The sequence below is a fragment of the Lissotriton vulgaris genome, chromosome 10 (assembly GCF_964263255.1).
Source record: "Lissotriton vulgaris chromosome 10, aLisVul1.2, whole genome shotgun sequence".
Lineage (NCBI taxonomy): Eukaryota > Metazoa > Chordata > Amphibia > Caudata > Salamandridae > Lissotriton > Lissotriton vulgaris.
The window spans coordinates 67,868,545-67,891,277 of NC_141698.1; the positions used below are offsets into that span (position 1 = coordinate 67,868,545).

General features: G+C 44.2%; 1 protein-coding gene across 1 annotated transcript in view; it reads right to left on the reverse strand.

Annotated features, from left to right (window-relative positions):
* The window catches only part of LOC147684663 (astacin-like metalloendopeptidase), a 111,184-nt gene that overhangs the window by 17,906 nt on the left and 70,545 nt on the right, over positions 1-22,733 (reverse strand). The window contains exons 8-9 of the mRNA XM_086939722.1: positions 8,999-9,226; positions 6,816-6,925 (exon numbers count right to left, since the gene is read on the reverse strand). Of these exons, the coding sequence (XP_086795848.1) occupies positions 6,816-6,925; positions 8,999-9,226 (338 nt within the window). The remainder of the gene's footprint in view (positions 1-6,815; positions 6,926-8,998; positions 9,227-22,733) is intronic.

A 22,733-nucleotide genomic window follows, 5' to 3' on the forward strand; every position in this document is an offset into this window, starting at 1 on the left:
TACGTAGACATGATGGTGATAGCTTCAAATTCTGGTTGGTGCTCTTGACCAGTCATATTTCAGAAGCAGATAAATGAGTACCCTTGAGTACTGATGGAACAGATCTGATCAAGGTCAAAGGGTTTTCTTGTTCCCTCATGAGTACTAGATCTGACCAGGCCAGATTGCCTCAAACATGCTAGATGTGACTGGCCAGATTCCTGCAATCACGTTGGGCCCGATTCACAGAACTAACTTAAGACAAAATCCTAAACTTACTACTTTTGGTATTCACAGAAGTTAGGATTTTGTCTTAAGTTTGTCTTAAGTCTGTCTTAAGACAAACTTAAGCCAAAATACTAACTTCTGTGAATACCAAAAGTAGTAAGTTTAGGATTTTGTCTTAAGTTAGTTCTGTGAATCGGGCACCGTTATGTCTGACCAGTTCGAATTCCCTCAAACATGCTAGGTGTGATGAGCCATATTCCCACAAGCTTGGTAGGTGTCACAGGCCAAATTCTTTCAAGCACGGTAGGTATGACCTGCCAGAATCCCTCAAGCATGATAAGGCTGACTGAGCCAGATTCCAGCAAGCGTGCTAGGTCTGACTAGACAATTTCGTCAAGCACGCTACTTCTGACGAGGGAAGATTCCCCCATGAACAACAGGTCTGACCAGACCATATACCCTCAAGCAGGCGGGGCCTGAGCATCACTTTTTTTGTTGCTCCGGCGTTGCAAGCCTCTCAATCATATTTATGAGGCAAAGCATTCACCCTGCGTGGCTTTGCAAGGCTTCATAGATATGGAGTGAGGTGAAGCAGCACAAGTCGCTGCGTTGTCTTACTGTGCGCCAGGCAGGTGTTCAATTGGCCCTGTGGTGGGTTTTCCCACGCAACACCCATGGGTTTTGACGCTGCTGCAGAGTTGCTCAATCACGTAAACCTGGGGCAGTACCAAAACCTTACTCCTTCCCAGAGCAGGTGTAACGAGTAGAAATATTTTTATTTCTCCTCCTTTTTTCCTCTTTCCATATGTGCTGCAGCACACATAGAAAGAAGACAACACCTCTTGCGATTGTTTTTGTGCATGAAGGTGACCCTTCCTGCACAAAAACAATCCTGCCTACAACCGAGGCACCCTTGCACCATGGTGCAAGGGTGTCTAAGTTGGCAAATGGCAGATTATTGTGCCCCAGCGCAGGGGGAAAGGACAGGAATGCACCGTATTTCATAAACAGAATGAATTCCTGCCCTTTCACATTGGCGTAGGGCAGCGCAGCTAGAGTTGCGATGCAGCCGTATACCAACTCATCATAAACGAGGCCCTCAGTGTGACAGGGCAAGACGCTTGTATAGACTCTTCCACTTACTAACCTGCTTTACACTTGTCTTCCTTCACGCCTTTCTCCTTGCTGCTACGGGTAATCTCCGATGCCCTTTTCCGTTTGCAGATCAGGTCTTGGCTTCTTTGAGCACCCGTCCACCCCCTTCTCCCCCCTGCACTAAACCGGAGGTGAGCCACCAGGGTAGGTAGGGACATGGCAAGAGGGAGAAGGAAGAGGCACAGAAGAAAGTTAAGAAAAGGGGGTGAGTGCCTAGGAAGAATGTCCTGAGGCCTGGAATGAAAACAAGCCTTGGCAAAGCCAATAGGTCTCACTTTTGGGATCTGTTGGCCATGCTAATGGTTTTTAACTTTTCTGTACACTTTCACAGATGCTGTGCAGCATGGCTAAAGGACACACACAAAAAAAGGTCGTTGCATTCTTTTTTAGGCACATGCCCTACACATGCTTATGCCTACAAAATGATGGGAGCAATTTTTTCTTTATTTACCGAGTTGTGCAGTAGCAACACAGAGTGCCACTTTGGGTGGGCAACAGAGAGGGAACGATTTGGAGGGGCAACACGGAGATGATGGAAGCAACATGAAAGGTGGGATTGTCAAGGGGAAGTAACAGGTAAGAGAGAAGGAGATGTGGGTGCGAGAAGCAACACAGAGGGGGGAGTGAGAAGAAGAATCAACAGGTGAGAAAGGAGGGCACGAATAGGGGGAAACAACAGGGTGGGCAGCAACTGGCGAGACAGCAATGTGGAGCGGGTGAGGGAGAAGCATACATGTAAGAAAGCAGTGGATGGAGTAAATGAAGGCAAGCCCAACATGGAGTGGGGCCGGGAGAAGCACATGGGCAGCTGAGAGGAACTCCTAATGCAATGGGGAGAGGTACAAGAGGGAAGAAGGTGGAAAACATATGCCCTCCCATGGAGTGCTTAACTAAAAGAAACAAGCATTTGCAATGCAATAGGTCTCGCATTATTTAAGTTTGAGCTATTAGCATTGTAAATGGCAATTGTTTTTTGCTTTATGCTATAGTTTTTTTTTTACATAAAAAGCTTCATATAAAATATGTTTTATTAAAGTTATTTATGCAGTATCTAAATTTTGTTTGCATAAAACAGTATAATAATATCTTAGTAAAAAAGTCAAATATTTTAATGGAAATTCACCAAATGTTCATTTATGTGTTGGTTTTGAAAATAGCTAAATTAATAGCTTTGTCATTTACAATGCCAATAGTTATAACTTTCGCAAATGTGACACCTATAGCATTTGTAATGCAACATTTGTATTTACGTGACTTAGATGTATTGATATTACAAATAACAATGGCTTTTAATTTTTTTTAATACTTAATAAAAGTGATTGTAATTTATAATGGCAATAGCTTAAACTTTTGTAAATAACTTTTGTGAAGATTATGTTCAGTGTATTTTATTGTAACAAAATCCAAGAACAGAAGTGAAATATTAACATCTTTTTGTGACATTTGTAATAAAGCTTGAAACATTGAGAGAACATATTTGTGCTGTGGTGGTGCTGAGTGATGCTGTGGTGGTGCTGAATGGGGCTGTGGTGATGCTGAGTGATGCAGTGGTGGTGCTGAGTGGTGCTATGGTGGTGCTGTGGTGGTGCTGAGTGATGCTGAGTGATGCTGTGGTGGTGCTGAGTGGTGCTGTGGTGGTTCTGAGTGATGCTGTGGTGGTTCTGACTGATAATGTGGTGGTGCTGAGTGACTGTACTCACTGTCACTCTGCACTCACTGTCACTCTGCACTCACTGTCACTCTGCACGCACTCTGCACTCACTGTCACTCTGCACTCACTGTCACTCTGCACTCACTGTCACTCTGCACTCACTGTCACTCTGCATGCACTCTGCACTCACTGTCACTCTGCACTCACTCTGCACTCACTGTCACTCTGCACTCACTGCCACTCTGCACTCACTGCCACTCTGCACTCACTCTGCACTCACTGTCACTCTGCACTCACTGTCACTCTGCACTCACTGTCACTCTGCACTCACTGTCACTCTGCACGCACTCTGCACTCACTGTCACTCTGCACTCACTGTCACTCTGCACTCACTGTCACTCTGCACTCACTGTCACTCTGCACTCACTGTCACTCTGCACGCACTCTGCACTCACTGTCACTCTGCACTCACTGTCACTCTGCACTCACTGTCACTCTGCACTCACTCACTCTGCACTCACTGTCACTCTGCACTCACTGTCACTCCGCACTCACTGTCACTTCGCACTCACTGTCACTCCGCACTCACTGTCACTTCGCACTCACTGTCACTCTGCACTCACTGTCACTCCGCACTCACTGTCACTCTGCACTCACTGTCACTCTGCACTCACTGTCACTCTGCACTCACTGTCACTCCGCACTCACTGTCACTCCGCACTCACTGTCACTCTGCACTCACTGTCACTCTGCACGCACTCTGCACTCACTGTTTCTGCACGCACTCTGCACTCACTGTCACTCCGCACTCACTGTCACTCTGCACTCACTCTGCACTCACTGTCACTCTGCACTCACTCTGCACTCACTGTCACTCTGCACGCACTCTGCACTCACTGTCACTCTGCACTCACTGTCACTCTGCACTCACTGTCACTCCGCACTCACTGTCACTCTGCACGCACTCTGCACTTACTGTCACTCTGCACGCACTCTGCACTCACTGTCACTCTGCACGCACTCTGTACGCACTGTCACTCTGCACGCACTGTCATTCTGCACGCACTCTGCACTCACTGTCACTCCGCACTCACTGTCACTCTGCACTCACTGTCACTCTGCACTCACTCTGCACTCACTGTCACTCTGCACGCACTCTGCACTCACTGTCACTCTGCACTCACTGTCACTCCGCACTCACTGTCACTCCGCACTCACTGTCACTCTGCACGCACTCTGCACTTACTGTCACTCTGCACGCACTCTGCACTCACTGTCACTCTGCACGCACTCTGCACGCACTGTCATTCTGCACGCACTCGTCACTCTGCACTCACTGTCACTGCACTCACTCTGCACTCACTGTCACTCTGCACTCACTCTGACTCTGCACGCACTCTGCACTCACTGTTTCTGCACGCACTCTGCACTCACTGTCACTCTGCACTCACTGTCACTCTGCACTCACTCTGCACTCACTGTCACTCTGCACTCACTGTCACTCTGCACTCACTGCCACTCTGCACTCACTGCCACTCTGCACTCACTGCCACTCTGCACTCACTGCCACTCTGCACTCACTGCCACTCTGCACTCACTGCCACTCTGCACTCACTCTGCACTCACTGTCACTCTGCACTCACTGTCACTCTGCACTCACTGTTTACAAAAGCATTAAAAGTCGATTTAGTTAGTTGTGTGCCTTGTGCAAGAAAGCTTAACTGTGCACTCACCCAGTATGCTTTCAAACGCTCATCAACATCAAGGTTGTCACTGTATGTGACCTTTTTCCAACAAAATACCAAGCCTCATAGGTTAAAAACACATTTATCCCACATCAACTACGTGCAAAGGAAAAGTAATGTATGTTGTACGTCTCTTAACAGCAGCTAAGTGGCCCCATTTCAAGTATGACGCCTTAAGCAAGTGCAGGCTGTTGTTAAGTCAATAATAAGTAGCATTCGGGGATTTGTCTTAACTTTGGACGTTTGTAAAACTCCTGAAAAGTGCTGGTGGTTAAACGACTAGGAGTGAAACTCTGCCTGTGATAAATAGGCAGGATGTTGTCTTTGTCTGACATTTATGTGGGAAAATCTGGTGTTGTATGGAAGCTTGCACTGAAAGAGCTTTGGCTATGTTTTGTAGCGGATAAAGCAGTCACAAATCAAAGACCATGTGCTTAGCGTGTATGTAAAACTCTGAGAAAATGACAGGTGTAAAAAAAGAACAAACGGAAAAGCGTTTTCAATCTGTTATATTAACTCATAAGTGACGGTCAAAGTGTTCCGGTAATAATATTGTTGTTGTTCCAAATTGAGAAGTGGGCCATGAATGACGAGGTATTTTACTACAATCATTCTTATCTAATAAATATTTTAGCGCCTCGCCAGGGATAATTAGCACTATATGTAGTAAATACTCACAGCCCGGTCGGGGTTCTCGAAGCGGTGCGGTGGTCGGTCTCGAACTTTGTGAGACTCAGACTGCTGCTGTTCTTAATCAGCTGGATTGTCTGATCGCTGCCTGTAAATCGCTCTTCACTGCAGCGAATCCACTAAAGAGAGGCCATGGCGGTGGTGCTCGTAACTAGTATATTTTTCTGTACAGCGCGGGGACTGGCTGAAAAAGATTCCCAGGGCCGTCATTAGCGCTTTCGCGCGCTACCAGATTGACGGCCCTGGGATCCACATACACTGTAGGCCGAGCCCTGCACCACCACTAAGGTAGGTGGTGCAGTATTTGCAAGCATGTGCGCTTGCACTTTCCAACACGTGTGCAGTGCCAGCTGCTCAGTTATAGCCGGACGTCGGGGGTGACGGGTGACCGGCTTGTACATCACTGTCCCTTTCAGTCCCGACTGACTCCCTACCAAAATCCTGCGCAGCCGCCGCCCGCAACTTAGTGCCGCCTGGGGCGGACCGCCCCCCTCGCCCCCCCCTAGCTACGCCAGTGGCTGGAGGGGACGCGCGCATTTTTTATGCAGCGTTTTGCGCCGGCCTGCGACCAGGAAGTCAGGCAGGCCGGGTGGGACAACCGGAAGTAGGAGGGCGGGAGCCTACCCCGCCTCCCACGGAAGAGCCGCGATTGTTTGGCGCACCGGAGCAGGCAGGAGCCTACCCTGCGCCCCGGTGCCGAAGAAGAGTCTTGCTGCCGGTGGGAGCCGCTGCACTGAGGATGCCGGTGAGTGGGGCTTCGCCTTGTTGGGGGGGGGCATCTGTGTGCGCGCGCGCGCGGCGGCGGACTGTGTATGTGTGTGAGCGTGCATGTGTGTGTGTATGTGTATGTGTCCTGGAGTCTGTGTGTATGCGTGTGTGTGAGGGGGGGGGTTGCCTGTCTGGGTGCCTGCGTGTCTGTGTAAGTGTAAATGCGTGTGCGTGTGTGTGGAGCCGAGAGGAGAGGGGCTGGTGTGTGTGGAGGGGTCTCTGTGTATGCGTGTAGGTGACGGGGGTGTGCGTGTGTATGTGCGCATGCGTGAGTGCTGTGTATGCGTGTGATGTGCGCATGCGTGAATGTTGACGCACGTGCACGCAGCTCAATCCAGCCAGGATAAGCTCGTCACAGTTTCTTGTCCCTCATTCCCCCGTGTCAGGCAGCTTTAAGTCTCCAGCCTGGACGCATCCTTCGGATGCGATGTCCAGGCGAGACCTAAAAAGTAGGGCTTGAAAAGCAAGCAGAGAAAGCATAGAAGCGAGCAGATCAAAAGAGATGGTAAAGAGGCTATGCTCTATGGGAGGGACAAACACAAGATTGACAAGCTGGGACACAAATAAGAGGCCATGTCTAAATCTAGTCTGCAGCTTACCCGATTCTTAGCTGAGATGTTCCAGTGACAGTATGTTGAAGCTGGGTACAGGTTAGGGTAATTTGGTGTAGTAATCTCTCCAGATGTTGCCGTCAGCTCTCCCCCACAAGCTAAAATGACATGCCATATTTCACTCATCTTTAACAATTAACATGCAGAACAAAGCACAGCTCAGAGGTAAAAAAGTCTAGACAATGTATTATTTCTCTGCTCTAGAGATTAGCCTGGATAAGCAGGGCACCTCCTCATACTAAAACTCCCTGAGCCAAAACAAGTACAATGAAATGCAGAAATAATCAAATTGAAAAATCAACGTAACAAAATAGTTGCAAGAAACTGATTAAGGTACTACACTAACCCTAACTCTGAATTCTAACCAACAAACCCACTTACATTCACCAGTTATAGTTATCTTAAGTATCTATAACTTGTGCCCTAAAGTAACTATAATCCATGCTCTCACCATGCACAGCGGTGTCACCAATGATGTCATTTCAGATGTTGCCGCGATGTTACCAATGGTGTCGTAGAACGTAACATGTGAGATAATTATCACTGCATGGTGAAAATGTCATATCCTGCACACAATCTTGTGGGCAGAAAACAATGGTTTGCTCCCACCTGGCAGGATCAGAGAAAATCTGCTCCTGCTAGGCAAGAGCAAACAAATGTATCTGGCTTCCATCACTTCCTGGCCTGATGCAGGCAGGGAACCGGCAGGGGCCTCGGGCACCCCGGCAGCCCCAAGGGCTATCATTACTTTTGGTGTTCTTGGTGGGACCGGGGAACCACTGTAATCAAAAGTTGCTTCAGCTGCGGGTGATGTGGTGTCCCTGGGGCCATTTTATGACCTGGGCAGTGGGGCTGCAAGCCCCCTGACTATAAAATGTAAATTGGCCCCAGGGATGGGGTCCTCAGGCCTCAAAATGGCATAGAGAGGAGGCCCTTGTGTGAGACACGGCTGAGGAAGATAGCTTAAATTTATAGCAAATCTGCTCTTATTTTAGCTTTTGAAGCACATTCCACTACCTCTATGAGAAAATCATCAGTAAATAGTTCCTCTAAAGTTTTATTCATTAGAACACAGGAGAGGACCAGCCTTTCTCACTTCACCTTAGAACACGCCACAATTCCTAAATTCAGTATTCACAAATTATTTAAATTGTGACAAAAATTCTTATCACCCTTTATATGAGCCAACTTTTGTGACTCTCAAAAACAGGCTTCATTGCATGCATTTAAATGGGAATCTTGTCCCTGAGTCCTGCAACTGCTGCCACAATATGCTGTCCTTGTTGCAGCCGATCATCCAAGTGGGGTACTTTGTGGTCATGTTATTTTATGTTATGTTAATTTCGATTTATATAGCGCCAAATCACCGACAGGTCTCTTAGCGCTTGCTTTGGGAACCCGTCCTGGCTTTCCCTGTGAGATAACCCCTACTGGGCATCCCCAAGGTGAAGACCAGGCATCCCATCGCGGTAGGGCCGTAGTGGAGATTAAGCAAGCTATTGCCCAGAGTTGCAGAGTGTGAACCCATGATTCGAGTAGGCACCGAGGCGAGAATGATCAAGTCCGTGGACATTTTTAGCTCAAGACCCTGCCGCGTTGGGAATTGAACCCTGGTCCCGGGTCTGACCTCTGCATCAGGGTTTGCCTTCTCTAACCAGTGAGCCACACTTCTCCATGGTGTGCTCATCCTGCCCCTTATATTTTTTGTTATTCCTTTTCAGGATGCAGGGACCATGTCCCTGAGTCCTATAATGGCTGCCGCAACAGTCATTGTGGCCAACCAATCAGGATTGATTAGTCCTGTTTAAAGTGGCCAATTAGAGCAGATCTTCACCTAGCTTGTGTTCCTTAAGTCAGAAGAGCAAGAGCTGGAGGGCGCTCGTTCTGAGCTATGGCACCGGCCCTTTGGAAAGCTCTCCTGGGGACCATTAGGAGCATCCAGAATAACTGGGTTTTTAGAAAGGCCGTGAAGACTTGGTTATTTCCGGCCTAATCCTTCAGCCCCGATTCTCCTTCCGCATATGACCTGGAACTAGCGCTGGGACTCCCCGGTGCTGGGGCAGCCATGTGCTTTACAAATTCAATGAACATAACATAACATAATAAGTTAAGCATAAAAATGGAAGACCACTTCCGGGTCCATGATGACCATAGTTAACACCTACTGGTACCTGTAGTCTGGATGTCTTTTGATGTGGTGCTGGTAGTAGACAAAGTGGTGGTAGTAGTAGACAAAGTGGTTGAGATGTTGGTGGTTGTTTTTGGGTTGGGGGTTATCCTTGGAGTGATGGTGGTAGTGGTAGTTGCTCTTGGAGTAGTGGTTGTTGTTCTTGAAGGAGTGGTGATTGTTGTTCTTGAAGTAGTGGTGGTGTCTGCAGGGTTAGATCCTACATATGAATCTATGCAAAAAAACAAATAACAATAAAATAACCTCAAGTTTCTATAATTGTCTTTCATTGCACCACTACAAAAATTCCCTTTGAATTAACATGGCAATAGTAACGCATCGTAACAATGGTCACAGTGTTGTCCCTACTGCACTGTGTTAATTCATATCATGAAATGGCAACAGTGATTCTGAAAAGTGTCTGTGCCTAAACATTTTGTTTCTATTGGTCCAATGAAATATGGTTCAGTCATTATTGTTCTTTTCTTTGCAGACATAATGAGAATGATGCTGCCACAATGCCTGAGCAGGAGACAGGGAGGATAAACACCAGAAAGAGGCACTGCTTCAGGGAGGCTAGTGACTATCTGGCAGAGACTTGCAATTCAAAAGGATGAAGTATGTTTGAGAAGTATGTGTTCTGTAATAGCTGCCCACTATCTACTGTGTGAGAGAGATAGGTGGTACGTGGGTCCAGATGATATAAAAGAACCGGCAAGAGGTGCCGGGGGAGGGGAACGTATAAAGAACTAAACAGGAGTTGGAAGAAGTGTATTGCTGTGTAGAACGAACCAACAGCGACACATGTGGTGGGTTGAGACAACAACATAGGGGGCTTATTTACAGGTGTAAATCAAAGGAGAGAGTAAGGGAGATTACACAGGATATGTGTAGTGGGAACTCCTGGTCCCCTGGTAAAGTGTTTAACAACAATGGAGGAGTACCCCCTGGATGCAAAATATACAGTGCAGGAATTTCCTCTGTATCTAGAGCATAAGGCTTAGGTTAGCAATAAGTGCCCCAACCTTGAACCGGACAATAGTTGTCTTTTTGAGAAGACCCCTCACTCACCAACCTGGTTGGTGACATGCTTCATCATTGGGGTCCCACCCCATAAGCCGAATGCCTATGGGGTGTGCTGCGACACCTGGTTACAGTGGAGCGAGTTCTTTTGTTTTTTTATATGTGAGAAAATAATAGTGAAAAGTGTATTAAAAAGGGACAAAACTGCTCACTGCAAGACTTTATTCTTGAGTGCTTTGTCCCTATTAAAAATTATTGTGTGGCACCCGTGCCTATTTAGGAAGGCTGTGGTGTCTCAAAACGTGTGGTATATCTAAAAATAGCGTAGTGTGCTATGTGTGGTTTAAAATTTAGGTCTACATGTTTCAACCATTTCAAAAATTCTATTGGTTTTCTTCAGGACCGTGTTTTTGAACGGGGTGGTCCGCACACGCTAAGGCGCGTCCAGCCCTCGTCCAAATTGAAGACCACAAATTATGGTCTTGTGTAAAAAGGGTGTTTTATCCTGGATCAGAAAAAAACCTGTAAGAGAAAACATATAAAGGGTTGGGTTTTACGTACCGGGTAAGACAATACAAAGGTACACACTTAGTGGATAGGTGAACTAGGTGAATTCACCAGAGCTGTAGTGGTAAAAAAACCTAAGGTTCAGGTCGTACCAGTGGTCTGTCTCTAATAGAAGACAGTCGTGCCCAGGCAGTATTTACCGCATTTGTGACGTGTTGGGCTAAGCTGATTTGTTCATCAACTAGTTCTGTGGTAGACGATCTATATCGTATGCTAGTGGTAAACAAACTGTGGGGGAGGGGAAGAAAGGGGAAGAGCGATCATTACCATTCGCGCGGCAGACACACAGCATGCCGAGGCATACCTATAGGTGAACGTTCAATATACGGCAGTGCCTGGAAGTGCCGCATGCGTTTGTAACAAATGCACTATGCAAAAAATGCTAGCGTTGCTTACACGTGAAGCGGTGGATTTGTGCTTCATGGGCAGCGGGAGTTCCAAGACGGCAAGTATCCGTCACCTGGAACAATGCAGTAGGTAGAAAACACACACTCCATTAGGATCGTACCTCCTGTTTGAAGCGTTTCGGTCAGAAAAGCGCGACTGCGTCGTGCCTCGTTTCATACACCACTTACTTGCGGCTTCTGCTCGTCTGTCCGTAAAACCTACTTGGTTTCCTCTCTGTCCTGCCCCGTGGAGTGAACCGGCATGAAGACGCCGTAGAGAAGTAAGCAGGTTGCTACTTCCTGGTAGGGCGTGGCTGTAGTCAGGGGTTGACCATGGGCCAATGGGAGCGCGGCTCAGGGGCGGGTAACAGATGACGCTTTCTGTTGCTTTTGCTTGTAGCGGTTGTCGAGGCAACCGCTAGCTGAAAGCGAGTGCGGAACAGATGGAAAGAAAAAGCGCTTTTATAGAACATAGATGTTTTTCAGGAACGGTGCTTTTCTTATTGGGACAGTATTTTCTTATTAAGAAGGGACCCGGGTGATCATAGCTAAATGAGGAAATTATTGTTTTAGGGGCATAGAATGGGTATCTATAGTGGGTAGCAACAATCAGGGTAATGTTATAGCCCAATCTTGATGTTATTGGTGTGTCTCAAAAGGCAAGGCAAAATAGGAAAATTTAACCCATTACAGAGTGCCATGGGATGTTGTCATTCAAACCGGTCATATGTGTTGCCAGTCTGTAAACCCATCGCTGCTCCTTTTCAAAAAGGCGTTGACTCAGGTTTATACCTGGTTTCACTTGCTCGATGATTGTCCATTGGATCTCATCAGGACTATGTCCCACTGAAAGATAATGCTCGGTCAGTCTAGTATTGGCTTTTTTGCACCTGATTGTGCTTCTGTGCTCTCCAAGGCGTGTTTTTATTTTTCTGCTGGTCATTCCTACATAGCGTAGGTTGCAGGGGCAAGTCAGTAAATATACCACATTTTCACTGTTGCAGTTAGCGTGCCCTCTGATCGTCCAGATTTTGTTGGGCTCCAGTTGTAAGGTTTTTGTATTCTTTGTGAAGGGACAAGCACTGCAATTGCCACACTTATAGTGACCAGTTACTTTTGGTAATCCCCAGGCATTGAGGACTGATTCATTTTCAATCGTCATTTCTCTTAATCTTGTGTTAACCACTGCATCTCTGATGCTTCTTGCTCTTTTGTAGGAGAACAGGAGTTTTTCCCATCTCATGTTTCCGGTGTTTAAAATTCCCCAATGTTTTCCTATTATTTTTGCCACATCATTGGATATGGTGTTGTACGTGGTAACACATGTTAGAGGGGTTTGTTCCTCTCTTCTGACTGGATCCTCCAAGAGAATTTCGCGTAGTTGGTTGCGAGCTCTTTTTTGACTTTTATTCAGAATCCTCTCCGGGTATCCTCGGTTTTTCAGTTTGGTAGTGAGGTCCTGGGCTTGGTGTTTGTAATTATTCAGCTCACTGCAGTTTCTGCGCAGCCGTAGGTATTGACCGTACGGTAGGTTTTCCCGTAACGGTCTTGGATGAAAGCTCTCGAAACGGAGTAGGGTGTTTTTTGCAGTAGGTTTGTGGTGCGTGACTGTTGACAACTTTCCATCAGCTTTCGTTATAGTAAGGTCTAGGAAGACCAAGGAATCATGGTCCTTCACATAAGTGAATTTCAGGTGATCATCCAGTGTGTTGATCCAGTTGAAAAATGATACCAGAGTGTCCTCACTACCTTTCCAAATTGTCAGCACGTCGTCTATATATCTTCTCCAGAGTAAGATATTAGAACTATAGGGGTTGTGCTGGTTTGGAGGTACTCAAAGAGGCTCTTGACAGAGAAGAATGGACACACAGAACCCCAAAGGAATTTATCCTGGAGTGTGCAAGACTGGCCTTGACACGCAACTATTTCCAATACAAAGACAAAATCTTCCTCCAGACGGGCGGGACTTCTATGGGCAGTACTTTTGCTCCCAGTGTAGCAGGCCTGTATGTGTATAACTTTGAAGAAAAATTCATTCTCAACCAGCACAACCCCTATAGTTCTAATATCTTACTCTGGAGAAGATATATAGACGACGTGCTGACAATTTGGAAAGGTAGTGAGGACACTCTGGTATCATTTTTCAACTGGATCAACACACTGGATGATCACCTGAAATTCACTTATGTGAAGGACCATGATTCCTTGGTCTTCCTAGACCTTACTATAACGAAAGCTGATGGAAAGTTGTCAACAGTCACGCACCACAAACCTACTGCAAAAAACACCCTACTCCGTTTCGAGAGCTTTCATCCAAGACCGTTACGGGAAAACCTACCGTACGGTCAATACCTACGGCTGCGCAGAAACTGCAGTGAGCTGAATAATTACAAACACCAAGCCCAGGACCTCACTACCAAACTGAAAAACCGAGGATACCCGGAGAGGATTCTGAATAAAAGTCAAAAAAGAGCTTGCAACCAACAACGCGAAATTCTCTTGGAGGATCCAGTCAGAAGAGAGGAACAAACCCCTCTAACATGTGTTACCACGTACAACACAATATCCAATGATGTGACAAAAATAATAGGAAAACATTGGGGAATTTTAAACACCGGAAACATGAGATGGGAAAAACCCCTGTTCTCCTACAAAAGAGCAAGAAGCATCAGAGATGCAGTGGTTAACACAAGACCAAGAGAAATGACAATTGAAAATGAATCAGTCCTCAATGCCTGGGGATTACCAAAAGTAACTGGTCACTATAAGTGTGGCAATTGCAGTGCTTGTCCCTTCACAAAGAATACAAAAACCTTACAACTGGAGCCCAACAAAATCTGGACGATCAGAGGGCACACTAACTGCAGGAGTGAAAATGTGGTATATTTACTGACTTGCCCCTGCAACCTACGCTATGTAGGAATGACCAGCAGAAAAATAAAAACACGCCTTGGAGAGCACAGAAGCACAATCAGGTGCAAAAAAGCCAATACTAGACTGACCGAGCATTATCTTTCAGTGGGACATAGTCCTGATGAGATCCAATGGACAATCATCGAGCAAGTGAAACCAGGTATAAACCTGAGTCAACGCCTTTTTGAAAAGGAGCAGCGATGGGTTTACAGACTGGCAACACATATGACCGGTTTGAATGACAACATCCCATGGCACTCTGTAATGGGTTAAATTTTCCTATTTTGCCTTGCCTTTTGAGACACACCAATAACATCAAGATTGGGCTATAACATTACCCTGATTGTTGCCACCCACTATAGATACCCATTCTATGCCCGTAAAACAATAATTTCCTCATTTAGCTATGATCACCCGGGTCCCTTCTTAATAAGAAAATACTGTCCCAATAAGAAAAGCACCGTTCCTGAAAAACATCTATGTTCTATAAAAGCGCTTTTTCTTTCCATCTGTTCCGCACTCGCTTTCAGCTAGCGGTTGCCTCGACAACCGCTACAAGCAAAAGCAACAGAAAGCGTCATCTGTTACCCGCCCCTGAGCCGCGCTCCCATTGGCCCATGGTCAACCCCTGACTACAGCCACGCCCTACCAGGAAGTAGCAACCTGCTTACTTCTCTACGGCGTCTTCATGCCGGTTCACTCCACGGGGCAGGACAGAGAGGAAACCAAGTAGGTTTTACGGACAGACGAGCAGAAGCCGCCAGTAAGTGGTGTATGAAACGAGGCACGACGCAGTCGCGCTTTTCTGACCGAAACGCTTCAAACAGGAGGTACGATCCTAATGGAGTGTGTGTTTTCTACCTACGGCATTATTCCAGGTGACGGATACTTGCCGTCTTGGAACTCCCGCTGCCCATGAAGCACAAATCCACCGCTTCACGTGTAAGCAACGCTAGCATTTTTTGCATAGTGCATTTGTTACAAACGCATGCGGCACTTCCAGGCACTGCCGTATATTGAACGTTCACCTATAGGTATGCCTCGGCATGCTGTGTGTCTGCCGCGCGAATGGTAATGATCGCTCTTCCCCTTTCTTCCCCTCCCCCACAGTTTGTTTACCACTAGCATACGATATAGATCGTCTACCACAGAACTAGTTGATGAACAAATCAGCTTAGCCCAACACTTCACAAATGCGGTAAATACTGCCTGGGCACGACTGTCTTCTATTAGAGACAGACCACTGGTATGACCTGAACCTTAGGTTTTTTTACCACTACAGCTCTGGTGAATTCACCTAGTTCACCTATCCACTAAGTGTGTACCTTTGTATTGTCTTACCCGGTACGTAAAACCCAACCCTTTATATGTTTTCTCTTACAGGTTTTTTCCTGATCCAGGATAAAACACCCTTTTTACACAAGACCATAATTTGTGGTCTTCAATTTGGACGAGGGCTGGACGCGCCTTAGCGTGTGCGGACCACCCCGTTCAAAAACACGGTCCTGAAGAAAACCAATAGAATTTTTGAAATGGTTGAAACATGTAGACCTAAATTTTAAACCACACATAGCACACTACGCTATTTTTAGATATACCACACGTTTTGAGACACCACAGCCTTCCTAAATAGGCACGGGTGCCACACGATAATTTTTAATAGGGACAAAGCACTCAAGAATAAAGTCTTGCAGTGAGCAGTTTTGTCCCTTTTTAATACACTTTTCACTATTATTTTCTCACATATAAAAAAACAAAAGAACCCGCTCCACTGTAACCAGGTGTCGCAGCACACCCCATAGGCATTCGGCTTATGGGGTGGGACCCCAATGATGAAGCATGTCACCAACCAGGTTGGTGAGTGAGGGGTCTTCTCAAAAAGACAACTATTGTCCGGTTCAAGGTTGGGGCACTTATTGCTAACCTAAGCCTTATGCTCTAGATACAGGGCTTATTTACAGGCACATTGTGCTTCACATTTTTTGATGCACCAGTGGCGCAATGGGCTGGCCCATATTTATGAGGCCACGTAAATCCACCCTGTGTGGCTTTACATGGCCTTGTAAATATGGGCCCCTTTCACGCATTACTCTGCATGAACTAGGCATTCCATGGGTGTTGCTGTGGGTGTTCCCATGCAACATTCATGGAACTTGATGCATTCCGAGATTTACAAGATTTTGCAAACCTGGGAATGCGTCGGCAACCTACGCCTTCCCAGGGGAGGTGTAGGAATGGCGCACTTTTATTTCTCCCAGTTATTTCCTCTTTCTATGCATGTTGCATTCCCTTCCTGCACAAAAACAATCAACCCCACAGCGCAGGCATCCTTGTAAAATTATGCAGGGGTGCCTACGGTGGTGCATGGCAGCCAATTGTGTGCCAGGGCAGGGGAAAGCACAGGGATGCAATGTATTGTTGTTAATACAAATCATCCCCGTGCTTTGAAAATGACGCAGCATGGCCAGCTAAATGTCTTGCAGCGCCGCGCTGCCTCATTTTCTTGTAGATGAGGCCCATAGTGTCTACGTACAGAGTGGTATGATGTTTGGCCAGATTGGGCGTAATAATCTGTGCAGTGAGAGGGAGAGTTGTGGCTTTGGGTGAAATGGGTCCTGCAGGTGATCAGCACTGAAAAAGCATTGAGGTGCCTCTGAAACTGGGTATATCTTTCTTGTTCGATCTTTACCTGTTTCCATCACTGGAAAAAACACACTTAACCTGTGGAAAAGACAAGGCTAGGACCTTGTGCTGCAGAGAAGGGTGGGACCTCACCCCATCGACTATACTACATCAATGAGTCACTACATTGCTTCAGCTACACTGGCGTAATAACTATAGAGCATAATCAGTACAGAGATTATGACTGCATGGACATAATGGCATTTTAACCAAATGTTGAGTAAAAATATCGAGTCACACAAATATCAATTTTTTAATACTGTGATACATAAATGTTGTGATGCAGAAATATCGTTTACAAAAATAGCGATTTTTTTAAGGTAAGTAATATCGTTGTCAAAAATATATGTGTTGTTAATATCGTTTATAAAAATATAGTTGTTAAAATATAATTTGTTAATCATCCTGATGTATTTTAGTTTATATTTTAACGGTATGTTATAAATTGTTTGTATAATTGTTGTTAATATTTTTAAATATAGTTTGTCATTTTTTATTATTTTTAAAATTAATTTAATTGTTAATTGGAATTTATAGTGTTGTAGTGGGTTGTGAGGTTTGTAGGAAAACAGGGTGTGAAGTTAATAAATTATAATGAATTAATAATTAATTTGTAATTCATATTAATTATTTAATTGATAATTAATTATGTATAATTAATACTTTTTTAAGTTGTATTTTCGGTGCATGTTGGATTTGTAGGAGTAAAGGGTGGGTAGTGAATTAATTAGAATTAATCAATAATTATTTGTTCATTATATTAATGATTTAATTGATAATTCATTATGTAAATTGTGTAATTAATATTGTTTTAAGTTATATTTTTGGTATGGGTTGTTAGTTTTGTTGGATTTTCGGTGCATGTTGTTGGGTTTGTAGGAGTAAAGGGTGGGTAGTGAATTAATTAGAATGAATCAATAATTATTTGTTCATTATATTAAATATTTAATTGATAATTCATTATGTAAATTGCGTAATTAATATTGTTTTAAGTTATATTTTTGGTGTGGGTTGTTAGTTTTGTTGGTGTAAAGGGGGGAAGTTATTTAATTATATGTAATTAATATGAATGATTTAATTGATAAATAACTATGTAAATTGTGTACTTGATATATTTTTTCATTATATTTTAGAGGTGAGTTGTTGGGTTTGTAGTGGTAAAGGGTGGGATGTTAATTAATTCTAATTCTAATTAATTAATTAATTGACAATTATTTAAATTGTGTAATTGATATGTTTTTTAAGTTAGATTTTAGGTGCGGGTATTAGTTCTGTAGGGGTAAAGGGTAGGGAGTTAATTAAGTATAATTAACTAATAATGATGTATTTATTTAGTATTAATTTTTTAAACAATAATTATGTAAATTGTGTAATTATATTTTTCAATATATATTTTAGGTGTGGGTTGTGGGGTGTATAGAGGTAAAGGTTGGGAAGTTAATTAAGTATAATCAATTAGTAATTAATTGCTCATTTACTATTAATTGTTTAATTGATACTTAATTATGTATGTTTTTAAATTATTTTTTAAGGTATATTTTAAGTGCAGGTTGTTGGGCTTTTAGGGGTGCAGGGTGGGAAGTTAATTTACAAATAATTTATTAAAAATTATTAATTTGTTATCAGTTATTTAATTGCTAATTAATTATGCAAACAGTGTTATTATATTTTTTAAGTTACCTTTTAGGTATCGGTTATTTAGTTTGTAGAGGAATAGGTTTTGCTGTAAATTGAGTAAAAATGTATTACTAATTAATTAATTACTAATTACATAATCCCACTCCACAGAGTGGAGTAGGAGTATGAATAGTAAATTTTATTCCTCCAGTGTCCAGCGCTTTCCCTATTGTTGCACAGATGAGTTGGAATAGTGAAATGTATCCTTCTGATGTCCAGCGCTTTCCCTACTGTTGCATAGATTGGAGTTGGAATAGTGAATTGTACCCGTTTGGAGTTCAACGCTTTCGCTACTGTTGGGCAGATTGGAGTGGGAATAGTAAATGTCACCCCTTCGGTGTCCAACGCATTATTGCATTGAGTTTGCTATTGGCAAAAAGTCTTCTAGCAATACACTGGAAGCAAGAAAAGAGCTGGCCGATACACTTAAGGCACAAACATGTACATGAGTGGTTACTGACAATGGTTGTGTCAAACCACTGCAGGTCAGCAGGGCCACAATGGACTGGCTCATTCGTCACGGACTACATTGCAGTAGGCAGAGAATTGTATTTATTTATTGAAACTCATTAAGGGCCTTATTATAAGTTCGGCGGTCCAATGGACCGCGGAACCCGTGGTGACGGTAAGTGGATCGCCAGACTTGCGTTCCACCACCCAGATAAGGACAGTGGAGGTTGGCCGGCCACAAAACCGCTACTGCCGCCAAATATCCACGATCCCTGGCTGTGATGCAGCAGTCTGTGGCCCTTAATATGTTGGCAGTGTCGCTGCGCACTGCCAAGTATATTAGGAGTTTTCTCATTGCCGCACTATTCATGGGGCCCCCATGAAAAGAGTTGCAGTCAGGAAACAAAGGGGGCCCTACAGGGACTTTAAAAGTCCTGAGTCTGTTTTGTCTTTGGCAGTATGGGAGCGGGACGGCAGCATGCCGGCCCCGCTCCCACACCACCAAAGTCATAATAAGGCCCTTAGTCAGTTCTCATAAAACCTTGCAAGCCTTTCGGAGTGCTTACGTATGGACAGAACAAAGTAAGAAAGAAAATGAGAGCCTACACCTTGTTGGAGTCCATAAGCATTGTGGAAAAGTATGGTTGTTATTGCCATTCAGAATTTGAGCTGCTGTAGCTCCAGTCGGAAGTGGGTAGGTAGAGTAGAGATCTAATCTGAAGATGCATTTCCATAGGTTGACAGAGTTATTAGATTTTATCAAGTTGACCTTAAGCATTTGGTTGGCTGGTATGAGTGAACGATGCAAGCAAGGTGTCTAGGTGCTGGGCCATAGATATTTTTGGGTCTAAGGCAAAGTGTTTCAGAATAATTATCCTATTTCTCTGGGAGCCAGTCAAAACATAGCAAGGTAATGTAGTCCATGCACTTAAGGCCAAAAATAGGATGATTTTGTTGTAACTTCTTTAGTGCCAGAGAAGGTTGGAATGTGCAGATACCATTACCATAGTTGAGTTGAGATGTGACCACTGCAAGTATGAGTGCAATCTTCTCTCTAAGTTGCAGACGTCATTTGAGGGAGTGGAGTTGGGATGAGGAGCTTGGGATATGTTAGCCAGAGTGGGATCGTGACAGAGGACATAAGGGGAATCTCAGTCTTATAAGAATTTAGACAAAGGCGACTAGCTGTGTGCTGATTTGGTTGACCATTATGAATGGTTAAGATAGGGGTTAGATTAATGGACAGTATAACATCAAGACCTATGTGAGTAGGTTTGCTCAAGTGATTAAGTGGGTAAAGTATAATCTGTCTAATTCAAATAACAATTTTCTAGTTCTTCTTTACTGTCTTTTTTAATAAGAAGAATTTCCCTTTCCTGGTTAGATGATAGGTATGCTCAGATGTGAGCCGATGCTTATTCTATTCACATATCTAATAGAGCGCATGGCTACCCGAGATGGGCTTACTGCGCATAGGACTCAAGCCTCCTTCACTGACAAACTTGAGTAGGCTGAAACTGGTCTGGAGTTGCTTATATTCCCTTCTGGAGGTGTCCTAGCCTAGCAGTTCGGGTTAAACTGTTCCGAAAGAAGCAGGACTAAGATTGAGTTGTGTATAGCTAGTCTCTGTCTAGAGTGATACGATGGGTAAAAAAATGGAAAGTGGCTCAAGCGATTGCCAGTGGCTGAGATTAATTCAAGCATTCCTTCCATCACGTTATTGCTTGTTGGGTTAAATGACTAACACATCACAGGAACTAAAGTATGTACCATTTAGGCTGTGATACAGTATGACAGGTGAGCTTGCAATGTTATCAAATTAGAAATAATATTTGTGTGTAGCAGCAAAAGCAAACATTACGTTATTCTATGTTCATGTGCATGCAGCGGCTTATTATGTACTTTAACCTCATCAGCGCGGCGCAGATTCCTGCGCTGTGCTGAACGTTCTAATGAGCCAACGGGCTCATGACGGAACGGTTCCGTCATGAGCACAGGCCAAACGACGCTCATGACGGAACCGTTCCGTCAATAGCATCGAAGGGGTTAAAAATGTTCAGTATAGTGCATCCATTTTGAATCCACATGGAAATGGGAATACCCCTCACTTAGCTCTCCTACTCCTATTCTTGTTTGCTATTTTCTTTCAGATTCCAAGAGGAGGGACCCAGTGAATGACCCTGCAGTAGAAACCAGAAACCAGGGGGAAAAACAAGAAAAAGTTTAAGAGGGAAACACTGGACTGCAATGTCCCTCCTTGTCAAGAACTGAAGTGAGGGAAGGTGTCCTGAGCCCCCTTCGTGATCGTTTACGGGAGAAGGGACGTCTCCAAGGAGCAACAGAGCAACCCTACACAGAAAGGTGTACATGAAAGCACCAGTTAGGAGACAAAAACCTCAAAGGGTAAACACAAACTTGTAGCTCTTCGTTGGAGAAGAAAACTAGCTTCTCCTGGCATCAGGAAGGAACAATAGAAAACTGCTTGTAGCAAAGTTCAGAGATAAAAATATTAGCAAGGTGCCAAAGAAAACAGTGACAAACAGGTGAACAAATGTGTTGTGATGCATCCTTCACTTGTAAATGACTCCCTTTATATGATTCAATGATGATATGACTTCACAGTGAAAGGTTCTTTCTCATTTTGGATAGGAAACCTCTAATTACGTCCTATGACATCCTATGGACAGGCCACCATCTTGGAAAGGATAACTTATAAGACTTGTTTGTTCAAGGACCTTTCCTGAAAATCATGGCATTTGTGTGGTACAGAAGAAGTAGCCCAATTTGATATCCTTCACCGGCTGAATTTTGCGGTGCCATCATCCCTATTTATCGTTTGTGCTCCAGGCATTTCACAGAACCCATCTCCAGGTGTGACCGTCACTAAAGAAGTAATATATCTGAGAATTGACAGAGTGCTTTCTAACCAACAGTGCACTGATGCAAATAAGAATAACTGTCAGAAGGAATATATGTATGTGCATATTTTTAACTAAGAAGTTTTTTATATTTTGCTTGTTTTTATAAATAACAATAAAAATTAATTTGCCTACAACATACAAACGTTTCCGGCTACGTATTACATTAGTTTTTAGATTGTAAGTGCTCTTTTTGATGGTTCCATGTAAGTGTGAAGTAATTGAACGTTTGCGGGTCATATAGTGGTCAGAGGACTGACCAGTCCAAATTAAGAAAGCAGCAACACCAGGGAACCCCGTTTTTTGTTTAACCGTCAGTAAAGAGACACCGGAGGTACAAGTAGAGATCCATGCATGGGGCACGGCACCCACATGCACACTGCCCGACAGCTCCTGAAGCGCTCCTTCTGCTCCTGAATGCAAGTAGTCTCTGGTAAGCTCTCTCTACTGCTCCTGGCACAGCTGGAACACTTCAGTGGATATGTCTCAGGTACAGGTAAGTACTGGACCTTCAGTGACAATGAAAGCAACTAAGGCAGGGGTAGGTAACGCATTTCAAAGACTTCAGGACTGCTGTAAGAAACAGTAGACATAAACTAAACAACATTTGCCCTTCAGAGTGAGGTAAGCATCAGAAGAGGTCAAATCTGGCTTATCAATCTTTCATTGGAAGTTGCTATCATGAGCATTCAGCCAACCCGGCTACCAGTCGAAGACACTATCATGCCAAGAAGGCCATCAGGGCCAGAGATGAGGAAGCAAAAGGTACACTGACTTACAAAATATAGAAACCGAGAGAGGAATAGCCCTATACATCTGGCAGTGCCAGATTAAACACTTTGGAGGCCCCTAGACAGTTGAAATGTTGGCCGGGTCCTCCATGCAATTCATCTCCTAATTATGGGCCCGATTCAGAGAACTAACTTAAGACAAAATCCTAAACTTACTACTTTTGGTATTCACAGAAGTTTGGATTTTGTCTTAAGTTTGTCTTAAGACAAACTTAAAACAGACTTAAGACAGATTTAAGTTAGGATTTTATCTTAAGTCTGTCTTAAGACAAACTTAAGACAAAATCCTAACTTCTGTGAATACCAAAAGTAGTAAGTTTAGGATTTTGTCT